The 25030-nt window shown below is 43.2% G+C and overlaps 1 protein-coding gene across 3 annotated transcripts; it reads left to right on the forward strand.

Annotated features, from left to right (window-relative positions):
- Positions 1-1285: 1285 nt before the first annotated feature.
- On the forward strand, positions 1286-24740 carry LOC118103474 (methyl-CpG-binding domain protein 5). 3 transcript variants are annotated; one of them, XM_035150465.2, is made up of 10 exons: positions 1286-1570; positions 7855-8443; positions 10106-10208; positions 11267-11438; positions 11718-14114; positions 18194-18408; positions 18489-19622; positions 20072-20145; positions 21064-21139; positions 21266-24740. In XM_035150465.2, the coding sequence occupies exons 2-10, from the start codon at positions 8331-8333 to the stop codon at positions 21326-21328; spliced, it is 4347 nt and encodes a 1448-aa protein (XP_035006356.2). In that variant the 5' UTR covers positions 1286-1570; positions 7855-8330; the 3' UTR covers positions 21329-24740. The 3 variants fall into 3 exon arrangements, with proteins under 3 accessions (XP_035006356.2, XP_035006357.2, XP_035006358.2); XM_035150466.2 differs by having other exon boundaries at positions 1286-1526; XM_035150467.2 differs by having other exon boundaries at positions 1286-1423.
- The last annotated feature ends 290 nt before the right edge of the window (positions 24741-25030 follow it).

Below are 25030 nucleotides of genomic sequence, written 5' to 3' on the forward strand. Positions count from 1 at the left end.
GACTGAGAATTCCTTGGTTCTTATTTGGGTATTACTGGTTTGTTTGTTTCTTTATCTCCAATAATATGATTATAATATTCCTGTAAAAGGAAAGAAAGCTTTTTTTTCTGGATAATCTGTTCATTGGCTTTAATTATTTTAGGGTTGTTTCCTGATGGTCGATGAAACACTAAAAAGACTTGAGGTGTTACAGCCGGTGATAAAAGTTGTCAAACCTTCCAGTTAAAGTAATTAATTATTAACATTACAACAATTTGCAGTTAATAGTTTAATCATCTTGTTAACACATTATGCCTCATTAAACGTGACACAATACCTCCAAGCTATTAGCAAAATATCCCCTGTTCGTGGCATTATTATATTAATCAGTTTTATTACATCAATTAGGGGATGTTATTTAAAGCTCTGAATGTGAGAATTCAATTTAAATGTTACGTTGTCAGGTAAAAATTATGTTTCTGTTTAGTAAGGAGGTTTATGTGTTTGAAGAACCACTTTGGTGGATGTGTATCTAAAAATCGTACTGCTGGTATGTGTCCGTACAATATACACATTTCACTGCAGACGGAATTATTACTTGAGTAAAGTGGAGTGGCCCAGGATGATTGCAGGAGTACCTGTAACTGTATTTGTGCATTATGTATGAGATATTAAAATAAATGTATACAGGTTTATGCATATTGTAATAATAATAATAATAATAATAATACAAAAATAAAGTAATATTTACATTTAGTAAGAGGGTTTAAATGAGTTTAATCTCTTCCACTGTTACAGTTATAGACAATCCAATTAATCCATTGTTGTTTAAAGGTTCAGTGTGTAGAATGTAGGGACATCTAGTGGTGAAGTTGCATGTTGCAGCTGAATACCCCTCAACTCACCCTCCCCTTCCAAAAAACATACAAACTCCAAAGGTGTTTAGTTTGTCCATTCTGGGCTTTTGTAAAAAAAAACATGGTGGCCTCCATAGAGAGGACCAACTCCCAATGTAAATATAAAGAACACATTGTAGGGTGAAGAAAACCATTCATAAGATTAGTGAAAACATCATGAGGATTATTTTATACTCAATTTCTCCCAATAGATCCCTTTCACCTAAATCTCACAGACTGGAGCTTTCAGAGTTTTTGCAGGAAATAAACAAAGATCGAATGTGCTTCACGTGTTTATACTGTTGTTTCGAGTACTTTAACTGTACAAACACGAAGTGCATTTAGCAGACAGTACTTTCTCTGGAGGTGAATGTTCGTGTGGGGGGGCTGCGCAGGGTTCATGTGTCACTGAGCCCCTGGATGAAAAACGTGCATCACCTCGCACCCATCTGCAGGCTTGCTCCTGCTCGGGCGCATGCGCAGTGCGGCTCTCCATCATTCCCAATCTCCCAGTGTAGGAGAACCAGCGGAGGCAGGAGAACTAATGGGTAGGGTTCTTCTTCTTCTTATTTCTCCCCGGGCTCACAAACTACACAGTCGCTCGCTCGCCGCACGGCTCCAGCAGCGGGACGCGCTCGCCGGGACGCCCGGGTAAGGACGGACAGTTCCCGGGTTGATTTGACGCAGACAGAAACGTTAGTGCCTGAAAAGCGTCTCTCGCTTCTTCCTCTTCTTCTTCGCTCCCCCCCTCTCTCCCTCTCTCACCCTCTCTCTCTCTCTCCCTGCGAACGCAACGGGTTTGCACGGCTACTGCTAGCTAGCATGCTAAGCTAACCCGTGCTAACTCGGCCTGGCCCTGGCCTTGCCTGGCCCCAAACCCCTGCGCGGGGCCTGGCCGCTTTTCACTTCGACAATTTGAGCACGGAACGGGGACCGTGGGCCCCTCGACGTGCGCGGCCCCTGCTGCGGTTCGCCAATTGGACGCCAAAATGTCGCTAGCGTAGCCGAGCTCGCCCTCCTATTCATTATCGTTACAACAAGCTAGCTGGCTAACTAGCTAGCTAGCTGGCTAACGGGAGCTAGACAGCTGACGCTTGGCATGCTAACCCCCAGCTATTTCAGATGCTGTGTCCCAATGCATCAAAAAAGCCCAGTCAGACAGGACCCGTGTCGCTTGTTGACACGGTCCGTTTCCAACACGGAGGCCCGCAGGCGAGACGGCTTGGGCTGCACGTCTCGCCCGGTGATCCACCGAACAGCCCCGTACGCCACACGGTTGTTGCCAAAGCCTTAATAAAGCAATACTTGGCACAGTTGATGGGCAGCCTCGGCTAATGGTCACCAAGCTAATTAGCCCATCTTCCCAACGCTCAGGCACCTATGGTCGCTTTGGTTGTGAGCACAGGCTGGTTGTCATGCTCTCCAGATTTGGTGGGGGGGGGGGAAGTCGTGCCCTGTGGCATCTTGCTCGCCAACTTGTACAGCTGTCAACTTTGAAGGCTGCTGCAGGACATTATGGCTAATTTACCCTGTTAAGCTAGCCCAAGCTGTAGCATAGGGTTACAACAAGATGGGAAGGCTAGGTTGAGAATTAGGGGCTTTAATGGAGCTAGTTGCTAAAAAGAGCAATAGTACATGCCTTGAGTGGTTTGCTTTACTGCAGTTTGGTCGTGTATTCACCTTTTTCATCATGCTCCACAGACTGTACATGCTCTGTGCAGGCATTGCTACCTGTACTTAACCCCTGCTTTATTTGACAGCATATGACAGACCCTCCTCACAAAGCACTAAATGCATTTCCACGGGTCTGATCACAGGTATACAGCTCTAAACGCAGGTTTTAATGCATAGAAATGCAGTAGGATTCATGCTCAGAATTGGCTCAGGGACGGTTGTGGCTGTAAACTTCTCACTTTGTGCATCATGCATTGAAACAGCTCCCAAACACTGTCTGTATTCAAGGTGACGATAACAGCTTTACTTTATCTGTGTGGCTGACACGAATGTATATTTTACTGTTTAATGGCAGATATAAATTCACCCGAGATGATGTCTGATTCCTGGTGTCACCTGCCTGCCTCTCTCAACTGGCTCTAAACTCAGGCTTTATATGGACAATCATAATGTTTGCTGTACGACGAATTGACCAGACATTAAATCACGTTAAGACTTGGACTGCTCTGATGCACGTTCGGGGTCAGCACGCTTTTCTTGTCTTTTAAGGTCGTAGTGGGCTGAGATTACGTGCTGAGATTCTTTGCAGGCCTGAAAAATATTGTCCTCTCACCTTTTTATTGTTTTTAATCGGCATTGTCTATTTGACACTGTAAAGAATTAAGGCTCACCATCGGTTCAGGGCCAGGTGGAGAATTTACGACAATCCAAATTGTGTTAAGCTTCAGTTGTGTCCCTTTTGCAGTGGCTGTTTTCTGATCTGCGTCATGAGTCGGTGGTTAAAGTTTACCAGCCGCTGCAACAGCTAGTTGATAAAAGCTCAGTTTGCTGTCGTGGTCAGCGAAGTGAATTTGGGGTTAAATAGACAATGTGAATACCAGGCTTTCATCTCCCATGATCCCTCCCATGAAATAGCTGCTATGATGCTTTTATTACCCTGTAAAACATGCAAAACAATATCCCTGTGAGAACCACTTTAATAATACTTGGTCATAAGAGAACGAACTACTACTTAACCATTAGATGAAAATGCACACAAGGTATTTAGTCTGATCATATTCTTAAAAATTTTGACATAGATTTTGGATGGAACACCATCATTTACATAAGCTGCCATCCTTAATGGACTGCAAACTCAGTTACTCAAGAACCTTTGGCTGTGTCTCCCACTTGACATTTTGATGTGATTTCTTTTTTGTTTTTTTGTCCTTTTTTCCCTTTCTTAGACTGCATTGCTGTAACTCTCCAGTGCCTGTATTTATGACTTTTTCTGCATTATCTTTCTTCTGCCTCTCACGCGCTGCTTGTATGAAGTTTGCAGCTGGACTGTGTTGCTTTACCCCAACACATGTGCCAAAAACAGTTTATTTTCCTCAAAAATATGTTTCTAGCAGTGCTGCATCTTTTTCCTCTATGAGGAACGTGCAAAATCATTTAGCTTTTTCTTGATTGTTTCCAATTTTCAACTTTAACCTTATCAAATGAATCAGATTTACCTTCGCAGGCCCCGAAAAATATACGAAGCTCAGTCCGTTTTTGTAGTCGTGTCTCAGATTCACAGACATCAGAGACTGCAGTGACGTTTCCACATTTCTCTCCTTTGTCATTTGTTCTTCATTTCTCCTTTACATTGATTGTGATGGAGGGCAGAATTAGTGCAGCAGGGTGGATTATATTCAGGATCCATTTCTGATCTATTTCTATATCTTGTTTTTTTCCTTATTGATGCAGCTGATCTGGCACAATTGCTGATGCGATATTATCATAGTACAACCATTGCCTCTATCCCAGGTATCTGGCGTCTGCACCAAAATTCTACAGAAGGACTTAAATGGTGTTTTATGCACAATAATTGTTATAATAATTTTAGCACTGATTGCACAGAGTCTCCCCAAATTGTTGTTATGCCATCGAGGTATAAATCCTTAAATATGATTTTTTTTTTCTTGTAGAGTTAGTAATTTAGATGATCTGTTGCTTTCACATTGAGGATAATTGGATCATAGCCTCCTATAAATATTCAAATGTTTATTGTTTTCAACCTGCTCTTTGCCACATAAGCATTGCTCTATGTAACAGCAGAATAATCTGCAGCGGAGCTCTGCATGTAACTTGTTTATTTCTGCGTCACACATTGTACAAGAACAGGATGTCGGTTAATAGAGTTCCATATTTCTGGCTATCGCATACAAAAAAATCTGCTTTTATAAGGATAACAAATATTTTGCATGGCATTCAATGTCCTCTGTGCCAATGAGGCGGAAATATATCAGTTTCTGAAATGTATGAATCCGACAAAAATGTGTACAAGCCACAGATGCACCAGCCAGTGGCTTTGTTGTACTGTTAAGTTCAGTTTTATTGATATTAACCTTAAAGAATACACATGGATTTCATTTGAAGAAAGACCTTCCGTGTGCCGTTTTGATTTGTTGTTCAGTGTTGGAGTTCATGCATCGTTGGCACCCGTGCACCCACATTTATCATATGTGATCAGGCCGTGTTGGGCTTTAATAGTATTTTTGCATTCACTTTGCAGTATGGAACAATCGTGGTTTGCACATATGTTTACATCAGGATAGCTTGTATTTCAGCTTACAAATCCCAGTTCATGTGTCCTGCTTGTAGCATGTCCTTTGCCGCTGTAGCCCCAACATGTAGTTGATGGTGGTGGACATGAACTATGACCTCAGCTATGTACATCAGTAAAGCTCTGTTGTTAGAAAACCTTAGCATTTCACTCTTCTGTTTTCGGTGCAGAAATAATTGAATTCACTTTTCTGTTCTTACGAATCCACAATGTCCTGAGTTTGACCACCTCTCTGCTGCTCTCTTGTCTTTTCTTGATGCTGTGAACAATAAAGGAAGAAAGGCCAAAAGAGTAATTTTCAAAATGGAAATATCCGTCCACAGTAAAAGGTTCGAGATTAGAAAGTACTGTCAGTAATTTGCACATGGTAATCGTTGAGCTATGAGTCAGAGAATGTGCAGGAAAATGGTAAAAGTTGAGTTTTTAATTCATGCTTTTATATGAGGGAGTGCTGGGTTTGCCAGAGCTAAGCACCGATGTAATTCTTCATCAAAATGTTGGTGGATCTGAATTTCATCGATATCATTATTGATCATGATCTGATCTGTCCATTGGTCTTGCTCTATCACTCCTGATCCAACCAAACCCGAAAAGACAAAATACTGAAAACTACCCTTAAAGATGGAGGTGAAATATTTGTCCCCGCGACAAACACCAACACTGCACTAAGCACTTGTTGGGGAAAATAACTCGTTTTTACCTCCGGAGAGAATACAACAATTGGAATTATGTTTTCTGTTACCTCTGCATTTTCCAAACATGGAGTTGTGGGAAATGAGACTTTAACGACGAGGCGGTTGCTCTGATAGGACACTGCATGCCTCTCCTGAGATGATGAGGTGCCACTGTTGCCGCTGCGTATCTCCAGATAAACAGTAGACATTAAACTGCTGCTTCATTCTCACCGTGCCACGGCCTTGCCCTCCTCGCCTCTCCTTCTCTGTGGTGGTGTCGCTAGGGTTGGTCTCAGCCACTCACAGGGCAGTTATGAGTCAGCAGCAGAGAGGAGGCTTCACATGACGCTCCATCTCTCACAGACTGGATTCAGCCTGGTTTACATGGTTTCTACCAGTGTTTGGACGTTTTTATTCCTTGAAGTCATATTTTGACAAGACATGTCTTCATGACACAGACCTAATCCCTAAATAGGTTATACAACCTTTATTGCAAACCTTTATTTCCCCATCAGATAAATAGAAAGGGACTTCCTGAGCAGATCTGTAGAATTGCTATTTGGGGCAATTATTTAATGTGATTTGTGGCTAAATCCTGGTCTATTTTCGATTCTGTAAGACAAACGCCCCAAGTATTGCGAGCTATTGTACTGCAGTCAGTACCTTGAACACATTAACACCAGTGATCAGGCTGAAATAATATCTTCACTTGAAGGTGTGTATCTTTTTCCCATTCGGGGGCTGATACTTAGAGTTTTGGTCAGAAATAAAGATGGGTGCTATTTTCACTTCACTCAGCGCAGTTACACAGCAAAAGCTATAACTTGATATTTGAGAATCTAGTTTATTCAAATCATATTAATAACATTTCAATTGTGATTTAGGGACTAATTACCAGACAAGTGTGATACTGACACTAATATGAACAATAGTAATTAACCATCAAACCTAAACCACGGAGATTCCTCAGTGCTGAAGGGTTGTAGGTTTTTAATCACACATTTTGTTACTGCACTGTGACATTCATTAACCCTGCCTTCGCTCATTTCGCCCCCTATGGGATCTGTGCTGCAGCGGCAGAAGCCATAGAAGTAAAAAGGTAAACAACACAGTGAAAGTGAAGTTAACTACATCTCAGTACTTCCACTTTATTATCCAGTAAATGTTGATTGAATGTTACCACTGAATCTGATGGCTCACAGAATACAGTGAGGCAGAGGACTTGTCCTTTTTAAGTTATATAGAATAATGTACGTTTTTTTCACTGAAATAATTTTTCAGAAAGTGACGAGGTCTGGTTTTGATGTGGCACTAAAACCGGATTATGTGTCTATAATGACATTGATGAAAAAGATTGGCCAAAGATACCTGATTTGCTTATTTATTATTGGAGCATGTACTGGACTAGTGGATCAATCTGTATCATAATACAACTGTCAGATAAATCTCTGCAGGATGCGATACGTGATATGCAATATTTTCCCTTTTTAACAGGCCAAGTTTGGTTGTTTTTACATTTATGTATTCGAAATCTGGAAGAAAGAAATCACACATTATTATTACATGATCAATTAATCTGCCGTTTGGTTTTATTCATAGCCGCTTCTCATCACTATGTTGGTAATGATTTAATCCTTTTTCCCCACCACACAATTTAAACTGGTAAACATCAGCAGCTCATAACAAGTGGTTTAATATGAAATAGAAAGTGAAGTGCCAGAACAGTTGGCAAATAATAAGATAGAGTTTTTGTTAGACAGTGTTTTTTGTGACTTTGAATCCTTCTTTAATTTAAGATGTCTGGTATCTGTCATTGTAGTGAAACAATTAAATACAACTTTTTTTTTAACAACGATTTGCATTTTTTCCTTTCAGCAGGACAATGTAAATAATTGGATTTTAATGAAAACACTAATGTCAGAAATTGAAGGGGCTTTTGTACAATTTATGTCTTTATGTTCTCAGTGCAGATTAAATTATTGACCTGCAAAGTAAATTGATGGCATTGACCATTAATTGCTCTTCTGTTCTGCCCTCACAGGAACCATGGGAATACCACTGCCCAACTGCGCTTGGGAGCCGATATGTTGAACATATTTTACTTGTCCGACTGAGGGACGGATTTCTGGGCGGCAGAAGACAAATGATAAAAAAACTAGTAAAGCACAGTGCGCTCCAACTCCCGATCCTCACCTTTTCAGCTGGATGGCTCTGAATGACAAGAGGCAGTAATGGAAGTCTATGGGCAATTCAGCTCTGTAGCCATGAAGCAGCTCAAAGGGTAGGGTCTGCCGTGAGCTCGCCTCACCCTACCCGACCACCTGCTCATCCACCACCCCATCAGCTCCACCCGAGAGCAGAGTCCCACATTAAAGCATAATCCTGCAGCCCTGCCCATCTCCTCCACCCACCCACCACCATCGCTTTGGAAGACGAAACATGACGAGCATTGCGAAGACACTGGTTGATGTCTGATATATATACCTCTGAGGTGTTGAGCGTAAATCCAGTGGAGCAATGAATGGCGGAAAGGACTGTGAGGCAGGAGATGAGAGGCAGGCCGCCCCTGTCCAGGTCCCCATTGGCTGGCAGCGCAAGGCAGAGCGTGGCAGAGGGGTCCTATACATAAGGTAAGAACTTCATCATCAAACCATCAGAGGGTTTGACAGCTGACTACAAGTGTGCTACAAGAAAATCCATTGGCAGGAGGTGAATTGCAGAACACTAGGCACAGTACTTAATATGTTGGTAACTTGCTTACTATGCATTTTACGCTATGTAATGTCAGAAGATCACCGTAGATTGACCAGTTTAAAAAATATTCTTTGCTGGTTTAATTTCTGTTAAATTGTTATACAATGGGACTGAAAGTGATTTTCAGTTAATCATTTGGTCTAGAAAATGTCAAAATAGAAAGAATGGCATTAACACATCAATTGTTACAGATAAATCAATAATGTCCGCTCTAATATTTTGAACACATTTGGGTACTCTGTGAGGCAATAAAGGTTCTGTTCGACTAAAAGTACAAAGTTTTGACGGAGAAAAACCATGTGATTCAAGTACATAAATTACCTTGCGTTGTTGTGATGTGCTCTCACTTTATTTACAATATTATTCAACAGAAAAGAAGCAAATTGACACATCTGAGAAGCCAGTACCAGAGATTGAGACACATTTTGGTACAATAATGGACTTAAAACTTGTATTATCGCCTCTGTTTCATCTCTAGTGTAGCCAAAAGTAGATGAATACAATAGTACAAAAATAATTGATCTGATGTATTACTACTAAACATCTGCTTTTGGTCTCGATTCCTTTTAAAACCAGAACATCAACAGGTTTGTTCACCGTCTCCACACAGATGGTTCCTCTTAATTGATCGCCTCTGCAGGGGATCAACACAAACGTGGTGTTTTTGAAAACTAGTTTCACACAGCAGCAGCTTCCAGGTATAGAAAAGTATTTTTCTATTATACAATTATCCTAGAATATAATCAACTTTGGTAGGTTGCTGTTGTCACAATACGTTGTCCTGTAACAGGTGAAGTGCTGCTCACGTTTTCACAGATAGGAAAATAACTTTGGCAAATTTCTCCAGCCTATCTCCCCCTTAATAAATAAATAAAGTCACTCGGTCAGAAAATCCACTCAGCTGGTGCATCAGGGACTTTGGCTGAGTTTGATGTGGACCTGAAGTTGTCCTTCCTGGCACATGAACACCAGCACGTGTATTTACCAGCCACAATGAACTAAAGCACTCGGCTGGTGTCAGGTTTATTTTGGGTGTTGGAAAGAATCCTGCCTACTTCTGTGACCGTGGCCTGGTACTGTCATAGCACACTTTGTATTGCTCATATTCACAACATTCTAAAATGTCCACTTGCTGCACTTGTTCGATAGAAACAACCAATGGTACAGACTGTTCTTTCATTTGTGGCAGGTTTGAAATGTTCCACAGGAGGATTTTTTTGGGTCACAAAACATTTAATCTCTCCCAGTTTCATTCTCATTGGGCTAAAATATAAAAGCTAAATTTGTCAAATATAACTACATGATTTCATGGTCGCAAGCCTGTAAAAGAAGCCTCAAGAAGCTTCGAACCCACCTAAAAAATATCTTTTAGTTTGTCATTGGAACATTTAAATGTTAAATGGTTTATTTTGTTACAATGCAAATAATTGCTGCAACATATGATATCACGGAAGGAGTGTTTGTGCTCTGGAGCTACACCAGCTGAAGTCTGTCCTCGGCCTAATGCTGTTGTGTTTTTTTTTTGTGTGTGTGCGCAGTCCCAGTGGCTCGGTGCTGTCTAGCTTGGAGCAGGTGAAGACCTACCTGCTGACAGATGGAACCTGCAAATGTGGCCTGGAGTGCCCACTCATCCTTCACAAGGTAATCTATTTTTTTGGTTGGTTGGTTTTCCAGCTTCCTCTCAACTTGGCTCTCCAGAATATAACATAATTAATAAGATAAAGGTGGAAGTCACAATCTGCAAATGAAATTAAAATGCTGTCGTCCAAAAATTGGAGCTAAGCAAGGTCCCCAAACAGATTAAAAACATTTTTACAACAGGTTTCTTTCTTCAGCTGTTCACTTTGAAGTAATCTTGAAGGAAAAGATGTGGAATCATTTAAAAAATGCAATAGCAGATGACGTCAAACAGGATTTTGGTTTAGTTCAGGGGATCATATGTTGGATCTGGTCCCTACTCTTTCAGGTATGCCTGAATAGTTTGTCTTGGAGGAGAAGTAAAGGTCAGTGAAGACATAGCTTGCAGAGGTTTCGGCAATTTTTATTACAAAATGAACATAAAAAAAGGAAAAATGAGCCTTGTACAGATTTAAACTTTGTTAACCTTGACATATTGTATTTTTCCAGCTACTTCACCATGTGTTATATTTGGCATTCATGAAAGTAGGTAGTAAGGAGATAGAGGGAGTTATGAGGAGGAAGTTAGTCCGTGAGGAAGAATTCGCGTGACTCTAGTCAAACCAAGTTGCACTCAACCTCTGACAGGCTACTCTTAAAATTAGGCTTGTGTTTGTGTTGAAACAATCAATTTTAATAAAGCAAATATAAACGCAGTCAATCCCTAAACATTATCCCCACTCCATTTCTCCAAATGCTCCTTTGACTCAGAATTGTGATTTTAAAACAATTTCGAAACTTAAATTTGATCTAAGGTTTTAATTCCTGATATTCAAAATTGGGCTCTGTGGCACCATGAAGTATCAACTTAATAACTAAACCAGGCCCCCCCTATCCTGGATCCACAGCATTCCTGAAGGTCCTCAGATTAGTCTCAAACCACTGATAAAAAGCTTACTATTATTGTTAAATTCATGATCATTTCACTTGAATAAAGAATTCAGTAAAATTGACATTATTGTTGTAAATTTACCTTAAGAATAGAAAAGAAAACGCCACAAATAATTCCTCTTGTTCCTCAGGTGTTCAACTTCGACCCAGGGGCAGCTGTCAAGCAGAGGACAGCGGAGGACGTGAGAGCAGATGACGATGTCACCAAACTCTGCATTCACAAGAGGAAGCTTCTGGCCGTGGCCACGCTGCACAAGAGCATGGAGAGGCACCCACCTCTGACACTGACCAGTCCAGGAAGAGGTACGAGTACCTATAAATACATTTGTTACAACTCGGCTGAGCTCAATAAACAAATTCAGTTTGTCGGTGGCCCTCAGACACACAAAGTAAAACATGCTGAGGTATGTCAGGTTGCTGGTGCTCCTATCTACAAAAAACAGAGTAATCAGCCAGTTCTAGAGATTAAGTACTTTAGTGTAGTAGTCCAAGCCCTTGTAGCTACTGTAGTTAATGACTTAACTGTCCTGCCAAATATTTTGACCGATGTGTTAACTCAAATGTGCTTTGTTTTGCCTCAAGGTACATCACATGTGGTTGCCGCGCATTCCACGACTCAACGAGCAATAAGGAATAAACCCCACGACGGCCTGTCCAATGCTGTTGGCCCTGACTGCAAGAGTCATTTCAAGATGATGATGGCAGTAGGACAACAGCAGCACAGGCTGTATTCACCCCAGGAGATGGGTGGAGCCCAGCAGCCGGAGCTCTACTCTGGGTACCCCAGGCCACAGAGGCTGGGCAGTGGGGAGCCATGCCCCAAATCCCCATACAGGGCTGGGTACATAGGCATGCTGAGCCCACCTCCCTCCAGTGCAAAGCTATATGGAGATGGCTCACAGTCTCCAAGTGCAGACACTCTGGGCAGCCCTGAGGGCTTTCCAAGGAACAATCCTTGTGGTTTTCCAGGAGCTGGCAGTCCCGGCTCAGCCTCCATCCATGGGAATACTAGGATGCCTCTTTCCCCACCCAGTGTGATGCTCCATGGCTCCCCTGCGAGCCAGCCATCCTGCGCCATGACAGGGAGGACTAGCACGCCCCTCTCCCCAACGGCCACTGCCAAAAGCCCTGTCATGAACATGAACGTGCCACGGGGCAACTTCCCCCCAGGTATGGATATGTCCCGTGTGGCTTTTCACCATAAAACACAGCCGCCTGTGCATACGGTGCCGCCCACCCCATCCATACCACCATCCTGTGCCCTTCAGAAAAGGCAGTTGACTTCCGAAAAAGACCCCTTAGGCATCTTAGACCCTATCCCCAGCAAGCAAGTCAGCCAGCCTCCCACCAACGCCCCAAACCCCTCAAACTTCCAGCCTAACATCCACTCTCAGGTACCAATGATGAATGTAAACATACCCCCTCCTGCCATTGTTCCCTTGCCAAGCAACTTACCTTTACCAACAGCGAAGCCTGGGCATGGTGGCCATGTTCAGAGGACTCAACAGGGTGGTCCAGCTTCCTCCATGTCCCCCTCCCCTGTCACTTCCCCTGTCCACATGGCTGGGCCTGCCATTGGGAGAATGGAGGCCTCCCCTCATCGCTCACGCTCATCCTCCACCTCCTCTGATCATGGAAACTTTGCAATGCCCTCTGGGCACCAGGCCCCATGTGGCACCATGAAGGTCCCTCCTCGTTCCCCCAGGTCCGCTATGGGATCTCCCAGACCGGCCATGCCCTCCAGCCCCTCCACCAACAAAACAGACCCACTCCACCAGTACAAAGACTCCCAGCTGTTGCCCGGGATGGTAAACTCTATTGGAACCCAGCAGCATGGTAACCCCATGTATTCACCCACCTCTTCCTCCTCATCATCCTCCTCTCTGGCAACCCCTAGCGCTTCCCAGAAGGGCCACCCAGGACTCCTGGGGATGCCCCTCAACCAGCTCCTCAACCAACAGAACGCCACTTCCTTCCCCGCCAGCAGTCTCTTGTCAGCTGCAGCCAAAGCACAGCTAGCAAATCAAAACAAACTCAGCGCTGCTGGCAACAGCACTACTGGCATGGCTGGTGGTGGAGTTGGTGTCGCAGGTATGGGGGCGGGTGGTGGAGGTAGTGGTGGGAGTGGTGGGCACCCTGGCTCTATAACCGGCCCTCGAGGCATGGAGGGACACAGCACTTTAAATCCCATGCTCCCGCCAAACTCCGCCATGCTGCTCAATACTCCTGAGGGCCAGAGTGGTCGGGCAGCTCTCAGAGACAAACTCATGGCCCAGCAGAGGGACCCCATGCGCAAACGGAAGCAGTCGTCCGGCGGTGCTGCTGTTAACCACGATAACAGTAACAACATGGTCTACAACATGCTTAACAAATCAGGCATGGGTGGACCCCACATGCCAGGGCCCAGTGCCACTGAGCAGCTGCGAAAAGTGGGCCGACTTGGGAACCTTCCCCCAAACGCCTCCATGGCCCAGCTTCTCCAGTCCATGAGCTGCCAGAGCTCCCATAACTTGACTGGGAGCAGCCATCGTCCAGGTCTTAGCCCTGGTCCAGGGCAGGGTCCTCAAGGAGCTCCACAGCTGCACTACAACGACAGCACGGTAATGGTCCCTGCTGGCCCTCAGCATAATCTGCATGCTCAGCAGAGGCTGCAGGGTCCAGGAGATGCAATGCAGCACTGCCGGAACATGGACTCCTCTGGAGGCCATCTGGGCACACGTCCAGGCCAGTTCCCTGACATAATGGCCCAAATGCAGGCCTCCTCCATGAGTAACTGTCGGCCAATGGGGCCAGGTGGTGGACCAGTGGGCCCTGATGGCATGCCGCTGGGACGCCCCAACACCAATCCCCCGCCACTATCCCATCCTAGCCCTCGTCCCTCACAGCAGAACCTCCTTCACAGTATGGGGCGGACTAACATGGTCGTGATGCAACATGGAGGGGGTGATGGAGGCTGTACACAGAGCATTTCTGATTCAGGTGAGATGTCAGCACTACAGCACATCAGGTCTGCTGGTAGGGCTTAAATATTATCACTAATATCATCATCATGCTACAGATTTCCTTTTTAAAATAGCAACAAAATGTATTCCTGTGCCAGGTTCAGAGTCAGATTCTCAGTGTGTCTCAGTGATAAGCTACTGGCCCGGTGAAGATGTGGTTTCTACGGTAATGAGTGAACCAGAACCAAAGGATTTAGGTGATGGGCCCCGAGCCTGGACAGTGTGCTCTTTGAGCTAATGAGCAGGCCCTTCATTTTTGGAAGCTCAGCTAATTGTCAGTCAACCAGTGTTTCTCTTTGTTTTATTTGTATACTGGCATGAGTCAATGGTGTAAGAAGATGGAAATGGGATCTGCATCATGCTTTAAGGGAAGCAGCCCAGATAGGGTGTTCTTTAGAGCTTCTCCCTGCTAGCTGGTCGCTATAGTAACGATGGACCCTGAATAGAGACCGGAGTGAAGCCTTTGATGGGTTGTGTGTGTGTGTGTGTGTGTGTGTGTGTGTGTGTGTGTGTGTGTGTGTGTGTGTGTGTGTGTGTGTGTGTGTGTGTGTGTGTGTGTGTGTGTGTGTGTGTGTGTGTGTGTGTGTGTGTGTGTGTGTGTGTGTGTGTGTGTGTGTGTGTGTGTGTGTTTGAATGACTGTGTGTACATGTCTGCCACTACTTGTGTACTACAGTGTATGTGCACTTCTCTTCATTTGTGTGCATATGAATGACTTTGTGTGACTGTAAGTGTGTGAGTGTGTGTAGGCACATTCATGTTTGTTTTGAAAGCACTGAAAAGACCTAGATCTTATTTTTCTCCCCCGCCTCCCCTGCTTGCTGTGGGACCGGGCAATGGGTTTATGTATTCATCATGCATCTGTGTGTCCTCATATGGTTTATAATGGAGATATCACCAAGGTCTGCTGCAGGCCACCTGTTCTTATCACCAGGTGCCTTCTGTATTTCCCCTGAAGTCCAGTCATTGAAATTCAGGTGGTCCAGTTTGGGTCAGGGGGTAGAGCCAGTGGGGAAAAAGTCATTACAAATTGTTTTTTACATTAATATATTTGATATCCTCAACAATCAGTTTCATCAGCAGGTCCATATCCTTGTTTCTGAGAAGGCAAACGTGGTATAAAATCTAAGAAAAATTCCTTATTTTGGACTTGAGTTTAAAACATAAAATAAATATTGAAGTGTCCAATGCTGTTTGTAAATGGGACATTGACAAATAAGGGTTGGCATCATGAGAAATTCTAAATTCTTATAAAAACTTGTTTTAAAAGCATGCACCAGGTTTGTTAAAATGTATATATTGTATTTATTTTGGTTTCATTCCATTTGAAATCAGATTTGTACCCAAATATTCTCTCTTAATTGATTAAATCCAGAAATGTGAGACTAGGGCCACAAGAAAAGAATGTATGCAAGTTATTTGTAAGCTTATTTTAAAAATTGAATCAAGTAAATTTAAACTAAACCATAGGGGGATAAATATGCGTCATGCCACTGACTCAAATACAGCCATGGCAATGTTATAATTTCTCATTATAACTGAGCCAACATACAGGAACAACACCAGGAGGAAGTGAGGCAACCTGTTGCATCCTCCTGTTGCTTGTGTTGTCAATTTTATTTTCCCGTGTTATGTAGCTGCTAATCCCTTCCTCTGGTGTTTTTCTACAAATAACCGGCATTTAATCCTTTTGGAGCCGTCTACCTTGTCACCGCCAACTCGCATCATCAGCTTGTTCGGGGAATTAACAACCATGTGTATTATGTTGATAATCAGTTAATTGTTTTAGTCACTTATTAAGCCTCCTCACAACAATGAAAACTGACCACCTGCCTGCTTTTTATACATCATAGCTCAATACGTTTTGGGATGTTTAACGTAAACGGATGTTTGTAAGGAATCGTGTTTTTATGTTTGCATTCAGGATTTTTCACCAAAATTAATAGTACTATTGAAATTTAACATGTGGAATGAATTTCATACTTAATGTCCTTAAACCTGCACTCTTCTAGTTTTCTTTTGCTTTGCCACCATGTATGGTACATTAACACTTGTACTGATGGTTTAAATGTGCTAATTCATGAACATCTTTATGTCATAACTATCGTAAAGATGAACAGGGGACCATTTTAGCAAAACATTTCTCTCCAGTGCATCTAGTCGTGCAAAACCTGCAAGGCTTTTCATTTTTGTTGTTTGCCAGAAACCATTCAGAACCTCCCAATATGACCAGTACAGCAAATTAACCCAATTCAGCTCAGTCATTCAGGTGACCAGGATGGTGACACGATCCCATAAGCATTAAGTGCTTAGAGGCTCTGGGGATAAAATACTATTTTGTCACCAAATGGCAGATGTTATGCTGCAGAGTAGCTCTGTGCGTTGTCCCCTACTTGAAACTAATTTGAATGACATGTCAGGGATCTTAAGAGCTGAAAGCTCTTTGAAAGTGGCCCTGTCAGTGGCTTCTTAGCATTAGCCTCATACCATCTGTTTCTAGACAGCTAGCAAGCTTTGAACACCCCCTCCCCTCTACTCTTGCCATCAACAAATACTCTAAAGTTCATTGTAACCCCCCACCCAGACGCCCTGCCACCCAGCTGACTGCCCCCCATCCCCCAGCAGGCAAAAATCACACCACCCGACCCTCGTAACCCCCCTCGTCCCACCCACCCGACTCCCCCTACAAGCTTCCTGGCAGCGGACAGAACCACCAATCATCACTTGGTTCCCATGGCAACCTCCCTTGGCAACAGCCGTCACTATATCATAGCAGTAGTGGAGGATGTAGGGAGAAAGGGGGAGGGGGATGGCCGAGTCATGGCTCTCAGCATTGGAGAGGAGAGAGAGATAGAGAAAGAGAGAGGGGAAGAAAGACAAGAGGAGAAAAAAAAATGGAGAACACACACAGCTGCCCTTCAGCTACGTAGCATCGCACCAGCTGCTCCAGTCACTGCTCCCTCAAACACACACACACACACACACACACACACACACACACACACACACACACAGCATTAGGCCTCTGAGATTTTGTATCTGCGTCGGCTTTGTCTGCATAACATTGCTGCGGGGCTTTCTCATTCATTGATACATTTGTGGCCTTGATGTATTTCCTTCATGTTCTGTCCTTGTGTGCTCTGCCAACAGGTCTTTGCTCCACATCTAGCAGCTGTGTGTGTGTGTGTGTGTTTGCTAGATTGGGCTGCAACAGATTGTTAATGTGCAACTTTTTTTGTTTTATTGTGAATGTGTCTGTTGAGAGGAACTCACTCAGCTTTGCTGTTCATTTTCTGGGGAGCGCAGTGAATCTGGAAAGGTATACATTTTAACAAACTGCTCAGCAGACAGAACAGGGGTCTATCATTGCTGCGTAGTTATGGAGAAAAGGTTCAATGGCGCCAGCTTTTTAAAACCTGTGTGAATTTTTTTTTCTGGTTCTTTATTACTATAAAGTGCACTGATTGCAAAAGACTAAGTGGAAATGCAGTTGATGATACACAATCTTCTCTAATTGTGCACTGATGTGTTATGATATGAAGTTGGTAAAATAATTAAATAATTCCAAGTTGGTTCGACCCCCACAAAAAAAGTCTCAACTCTTGAGAAACCATGGTTTCAGTGAAAAGGGATGGTCTCATTGCTCTCCTATTTCATTGATGTACTAAAAATCTTTAAAGTGGTTTATTGACAAAGATGTATTTTCTGGTTTTGAATTAAAAATGTATTCTTTCAGGGACTTTGTGACTCAGCTAATGTGAACTCTGGGTGATGTTTTCCATTAAGTAGTTTCTTTTTCTCGAGAAAGCTGTGAAGAGCAAACCTAACACCAAGAGTGTCAGTTTTTCTTAAATGTGAGCTTCATGAAAACAACACAATTTAAAGAAATGCCAAATATTCTCATTATGTCCAACTTAGTTGTATTCTCAGGCACAGGGAATCGTTTTCCACGTTGAAATGTTCCTTTACTCTCTGATTTCAGCTTCACTATTTTAATGGTAGAAGAAAAAAGGCTGCATTGACATCCACTTGACTTGTATGTCCTGATGGTTTTGCAGGAAACCCATCATCCCTTGGCTGTGGTGTGGGAGGCCTGCCACCACATGTGAACAGAGGTCAGATATACCAGCAGCAGGTCCACCAGGGCATGCAGCAGGTGGTGGCCTCCCACCCGGCCTACCAGGGCCAGCAGCACTTTTCTGACACCACACCCTACACAGAAGGCAACATGGTCAACGCTGGCTCCATGGCCTGCCTCTACCAGAACTACCAGGTGGGATGAGTTGCCTGATGAGTAGCATTTCAGATGGCATTTCATTTTCATCATGTGTAACCTTGATGTTGTGTCCACAGCAGGGGATGTTGCAGCACCCACAGTTCGGGGCGGGGCAACAGCCCCAGGGAGAGGGGCTTCCAGGTACACCTGGCTCTGACAGGGGGCCCGGTGGTGGCCCAGAGTCGGTGGACGCCATCTACAGAGCTGTGGTGGACGCCGCCAGCAAGGGCATGCATGTTACGATAACAACCACGGTGAGCGGGACCACGCAGGCGAGTCCGGTGCCTGCCCTCAGCGCCATGAGTGCCTTCACTGCTTCTATAGGGGAGCCTGTCAACCTCCCCCAAGCAGTTAGTGCAGTCCTGCATGGGCACCAGGAGGGGGAGGCGTTACCCCTGCACACCAGGCCGAGGCAGGTGAGGCCAGGACGGGGTCAGAAGAACATGGATGCTGGGAAGATGACTCCAGACGGTACTCCTGAGGCCACTGACTACTTCCGTTCTCCTGGCCGTGGTACTCCAAGGGGGCAGTGGGACGGGGAGACGCAGCACAGGGGAGGTTTTGACACGCACAGCAATAACAGCTCCTGGGGCGGCGAGGAATTTCTAGAATGTTCAACCCAAGTTAGGAGTAGTCCATGCATGGAGCGACCAGCCAGTTTGGCTCCCGCCCCTCTCTGCCCCACTGAGGACTCCAACGATCATGGCCTGGTCATGGCCCACGAAAAGGCCTTTCCCGATGATGGATATCGCTTTAATAACTGCAGCCGGACTCCTGTAAACTACAAGGAGCGTCTCGAGCAGACAGTGGAACGCTGCACCCATATCAACGGTGCCACCCCCCATTTCAACACCCGCGGTTATGGTGATGTCCTAGGTCCCCCACGGCAGGAGTTGACGGGCGACGACCAGTCGCCCAGCTCCTCCACGAGCCTGGAGGGTCCCCTGGCCACAGCCAAAGACTACAGCCACTACAACGGCCACTTCAACGGTATGGCGCCCAGCCCCTCGGACACAAAGAGTCTAAGCAGTGAGGAAGACTTGCGGCAGCCAGACTCTCCCTCCTCAGAGCTGCTTCACTACCGATCCAGGACCTTCAACATGGGGGATCTGGTCTGGGGACAGCTGAAGGGCTTCCCACCCTGGACTGCCAAGCTGGCCGGGGACGAACAAGTGCACAGCGCTGCTATGCAGCTGCGGGAGCAGGCGAAGGTGAGAAATCAGTCTGGGACCACCTGTCATTATTTTACTAGCCAACTTGAAATTTTTTACTAAATAAGTTTGTAGATTGACGACAGATTTCAGTGACTGCACCAACTCACCAGCCAGCAATGTTCCCTCTATAGAAACATTACAAATTCTTGGATTACCATGTGTGATGCTTGTTTTCCACTAAGTCAAAATTAGTGATTTTGACTTGATTGCAAGTTTGAAAAGTCAGAAGGAAACGAGACATTTTGTTCCCTGGCCATGGCGGCAGATGGATTCCAAAATACTCCAAACTCACCATTTTAACCGCCAAATCAGAATTTTGCCAAATTCACTAGTACACATGATAAAATACTACTGTCCAAATTCTGCGTTGTTTTATTTGGTAGGAGATTCTGTCTCCCGTTCAACAACCTTGAATGTACTGTAATATTTTTCTGTCGTCCATACAGGTAGAGCCAGAGAAGCTAAAAACACTAACTCACGACTTGGAGGCACTTGACCGAGCCGCCAAACGAGGCCTGAAGTAAGTAAATCTGTTGTTATGAAATAATATTGTCCTGAGATCCATAAAGCAATTATCCAGGATCGGTTTTAATACCGGCTCCAACACTATGAATGTTCCAGTCTAGAACAGGGCTTTTTCTAAACTGTAAATCCCACAATATAGTGTAGATATTAATAATACACAATATTAACTCTTGATTTTTAAAGTAGGTCGGTATTATAGGTCATAAACCAGTTAGCAAAGCACACTAACAAAGCATCCTAGAGCAGATTAACAGTGTTTTCTCTGTTGTTTACATCATTACATGATTCCTTGGCCATCGCCAGTAGAGGAGTTTGTCTTTCTGTTCTTTTTTTCCCCAGTGAGTCATGTTCATCGTCACGAACGCACAGGAAACCGGCTCACTGACCTCGCTGTCTTGCCAGCGTTGCATCTTGCACGATGCAAAGAAAGAAAGGGCCGTTGCTCTTTGTTCCCAAAATAACATGTACACAAATGTTCAAGGCTGTTTACGCCTGATAGCTCTATATACGTCATAATGTCACGCCAGAAAAGGTTCAGCGTCAGAGCCTCCGCTGCCAAAATACAGAAGAAGAAATGAGAGCATTCACATGGTTGTCATGTTTCCATCACTGCTGATTACAGCCAGAGCTGATAAGAACCTGTCTACTGCAGAGTCCGCTGACCCAGGAGTAAATCCTGATTGTATCCATTCCCATTATAGACAAAAGCCAAAACAACAGTAAGTGAGTGTTGGTGGAGATTCAGACTTTAGGCGCTTTGCAGTCAGAAACCTGGTGTTTAAAGATGATGTCCTGAAACATAGTTTTGGTTCCTGCAGCAGCCAAATGTCCTAAAGCAACAAAACGCCTGCATTCCCTCTGGCTTGCATCAGCCCAAATGTAAATAGTGTAAATTGTAAATGTTTTCCAACAGACCGGGGAAACTGAATAATCACTTGGAAGCTGCTATCCACGAGGCCATGAGTGAGCTGGACAAGATGTCAGGCACGGTGAGTGTTTACAACTTTCCACGATCCTCAAGAGGGATCGATTAAAACCTATTTATCTCCATGAAGTGTTGTTTTCACTCCACCTACATGTCCGGCCTCCGCCATAACGTTTCTCTCCGTCTCCAGATCCCATCGAGGGATCGCCAGGTGAAGCTCCCGAAGCCCAAGAGGAGGAAAATATCCAGATAACATTGAATGTGTCGGCCCGAGAACGTCCTCAAAGCCTTCGCAGACTTGTCCGTTCAGCCTTGACGCGATCTGAGCTCTCTTAACAGGTGCTACACATGGACATGCAGTGGTGCATCGTTGTTCCATGATATGAACTCGACTTGTTGACTGACCACAGAAGGTGCTGGAAATTCCAATCACCGAAACAGTTTTACTGGTAGAAAGCAAAAAAAAAGAAGAGGGAAAGAAATTGAGAAAAACATCAGAAACGGTTGCAATTTGTCTACTGCTCACTGAATTAACTATTTTTTTCTAGTATAATATAGTAAAATAAACAAAAAAAAAAGAAGCTACAAGTATTACCTTACATATTTAAGAAAAATAGACAGTCCAAATATTTCTGATACATTTTCAATATGTATATAGATAATCCTGAAATTTCATGCTATCAAGAAATGTATGTAAATATTGTACAATGTCATGTACAAGCGTACCTAATGCACATTTTATCTTTTATTGTACAAAAACAAAGCAGAAGAAGTGTACCAATGTCTTGGTTTCTATTCAGAAATGCGGTTGCATACGGCCGCATGCATAGGATAATTAAGAATACAGCCTAAAGCTTTTATATGAGGAACTGTGAGACGTGCTGTTTTTTTAAATTTTTATTTCATTTTTTTATTATTTCCTCCTTTTTTTTTTTAAATAAGGGAACAGCAGTGGAACAGGCACGAGTATATGAGTTCTCTCCATTATTACACTTCACTCCAGTTGTGCTCATTTGTACTGATAAGATAAAAAACCACAGAATGAACTTTACCAGCAGGAAGTGTTCAGTGTCGGGAAAGGACCCCCCCGTCCCCCTGTCAGATCAACGTTGGTAATTCTTCATCTGCTCGTTCACAGGAAAATCGTGAATATTTGGCGATGTGGTTTAATGAGGTGAATTGTTCCAGTTTTACCGGCAGACGAGAGAAAATTGGTTACCTGTCGTTTTGAGAAGGAAAAATCCACCCTCACACAATTCTTACGAAATCAAGTGTCATTGTATGTTGTTTGAGTTTCAGGAGTTTTAAACCAGAACGAGACGATCTAAATCCTGAAACGCAACATGAAATCCTTTCTAACGGTGGATTTTTCCTCCTCTGAAAACCCAGAATCACAGGCTGCGTTCATTCATTCGTTCTTCTGTCATTTGACTGTTGTGATTTACGTTTGTACAGTAATCTTAACATTTTTTCCTCCCATGATTCTAGTCATGTTCGCCACGGCTATAGCTTTAGGTACAGTAACCAACCTCAGTCTAGATCATGAAAACGAAACACTAACTCAAGAGCAGTGGAAGCATTTCTCACATTTAGGGGCCTTGTGTGTATTTTCTTTCTTTTTTCTTATTGTTGTAAATTATTTATGTACAGTACTTCATATTTATTTTAAGCTTTACAAATATGCTAGATGGCAATAATACTACCGAGAGTTGAGAACTCAAGCCTTATATGTGTATATGTATGTTTTTTGTGAAAATATCATGTATTCATAGTTCATTACAGAGGTGGTTGTGTTCCCTTTTATTTAAGAAGCGAGCATTACAGTTAACACTTTTATTCTTACAGCGAGGCTTTACCAGTTTTTGTTACAGATTGTTTCATGGAAATTTCTCAGCTCAAGAGAAGACCATAATATTTATGAATATGCTCGTCTGAAAGGCAGACGGGATTTTACGTTGGTAGTAAATGCAGTTGTGAACACTAACAAACTTATCCGAAGTTTCACGCCGAATCGTAAATGGACAGCGACGCACAGTATCGGGATAAACACACACACACTCACACGCCTCCAGATCAACTAATAACCTGAATTCACTACAGAATTACTAAGTGCAATATACAAGTCAATGGCAAAGAACAACCGTTCTAGAAACACTGCATCTCTGATTTTCTTTTGTACACACCTTCAAAAACTTGGGCTGTACTTTTTCCTCTGATGTGTACTCTGCCTTTTTTGTGTGTGTGTGTGTGTGTGGGGGGGGGGGGGTTACATTATTAATCCTTTTCAGGCATCCTAACCTAAGAGCCATGAAGTAGTAATTTATTTGTAGCTTTACCTTTACACATTAACTCCGACAGCGTCGTGTTTTAGTTTAAAGTGTCCTGAGGTAATCCAGCATTATCGAAATATCACACACACACACACACACTAACCCTCCGAGATAAGTCCCATTTAAATACTTGAACTTTTCAGAAGACATTAACTACATTTATGTCAAGAATCCCATGTTTGATCTCCTTAAAACCGAAATGGTACTCAAGATTCTTCTGCCTCTCACCAACTAAAACATGACAACACTCCTATTGCAAAAAATATGCACAACTTTTGGATTTGCTCACAAGTTTTTATGAAAGTTTTAAATTTACATAACCAAGAGCGTCAACATCCAACTCTGAATCTTACAGCCAGTTCCAACAGGTCTGTCTTGTTCATGGGTTTTCACTTTTAACCACCTTAAAGTCATTTGTGCTTTATTCTCAGATGAGGTCTCTCACTTATTTGAAGACGGATGACTTTGTGCACGCTATGAAAACACGGACATTTCGAATTTGTAGTGGCAAAGTCTAGTAACTTCCAAAAATATCTATTACTTGATAAATATCAGACATTGGCTTTAGCTAAATTGAATCTGTTTTTTTTTTTTTTTTTGCAAAAGTCAACATTTTCAGTTTTTACTGTCCCATGTGGAAAGGAAAACCTCCCAGCCCTTTTCTTTTAAACATGTGCCGTTCAGGCCGAGAACCACGTGAGCTCTTTCGGTAAAGTTCATTCTGCCTCTTCCCCCCGCCTCCCGTTTTCTTTTTGTGCAATGACATGCAGGAACCCGGTCTCGTGTTGGGAACCCATGTGTTCTGGATCTGTTATATCAGTTTCATGTTATTTGTGGTCAAGAGTTCAAAGCATTTCTTTTTTTTGTGTGTGTGTGTGTCTGTTTGGTGTGTGCCGTCTATTTTCTTTTCCTCCTCACGCCTGTGCTTGTGTGAGCGTGTTGAGGTGTGAGTGGCTTTTTTTTCTGCTCTTTTGAATCTCAGTTCCCTCTTCCACCCTTTTTCCTTGTCAGTATTTTATTTTTTCAACTTGTAATTAAGTATATATTTTCTCACTAATATATACTTTACAGAAAATAGACTTGCGTGAAGTATGATGTGCACTTGATTGCTCTTGTTTATTTTTTTTTCTTTTTGCATTAATGTGGGCTAGGGATAGTTTGTCAGTCCATTATTTTGAGATTGTTTGGACTTTTTTTTTTTTAATGGTTTGATGTAAGCAGCATTTTTTTTGTAAATATTGTGAAACATTACAGGTCATGCAGTGATGTAACATTTTGAACAATGTTGCACAGATGTTTAAGATATTAAAAACATGGTCACTCTTACTTGAATGATTTGGTGTCATGTGTTTTTACATCTCCTGTTTCCCGAGTGTTTCCACATTATTAACTTTTATCGAGTTTAAAATGTGATGAATCATGAATCAAGCTCAGTGTCAGTGATGAATTTAAAGGGAGTATTGCTTGGTGAACACTGCCCTCTAGTGGGCAAATAGTTCATATTTCATTCTTAAGTAGCCCCTCCACAAATGAAATGGGACTCTGAGCAGAGATCTGTTGGATTGCATTTCATCTATGTACTGGGTGTTCACTAAGGCTCTTATACAAAGCAACAGTAAAAATAA

This window comes from Hippoglossus stenolepis, chromosome 24 (genome assembly GCF_022539355.2).
Source record: "Hippoglossus stenolepis isolate QCI-W04-F060 chromosome 24, HSTE1.2, whole genome shotgun sequence".
In the NCBI taxonomy this organism is placed as follows: Eukaryota; Metazoa; Chordata; class Actinopteri; order Pleuronectiformes; family Pleuronectidae; genus Hippoglossus; species Hippoglossus stenolepis.

Excerpts from the sequence above, each read along its gene's own strand:
- LOC118103474 (XM_035150465.2), top strand. The coding sequence starts at position 8,331 with ATGAATGGCGGAAAGGACTGTGAGGCAGGAGATGAGAGGCAGGCCGCC. Across the intron at positions 8,444-10,105 it reads AGAGGGGTCCTATACATAAG|TCCCAGTGGCTCGGTGCTGT; the intron begins GTAAGAACTTCA and ends GTGTGTGCGCAG. Across the intron at positions 14,115-18,193 it reads ACAGAGCATTTCTGATTCAG|GAAACCCATCATCCCTTGGC; the intron begins GTGAGATGTCAG and ends ATGGTTTTGCAG.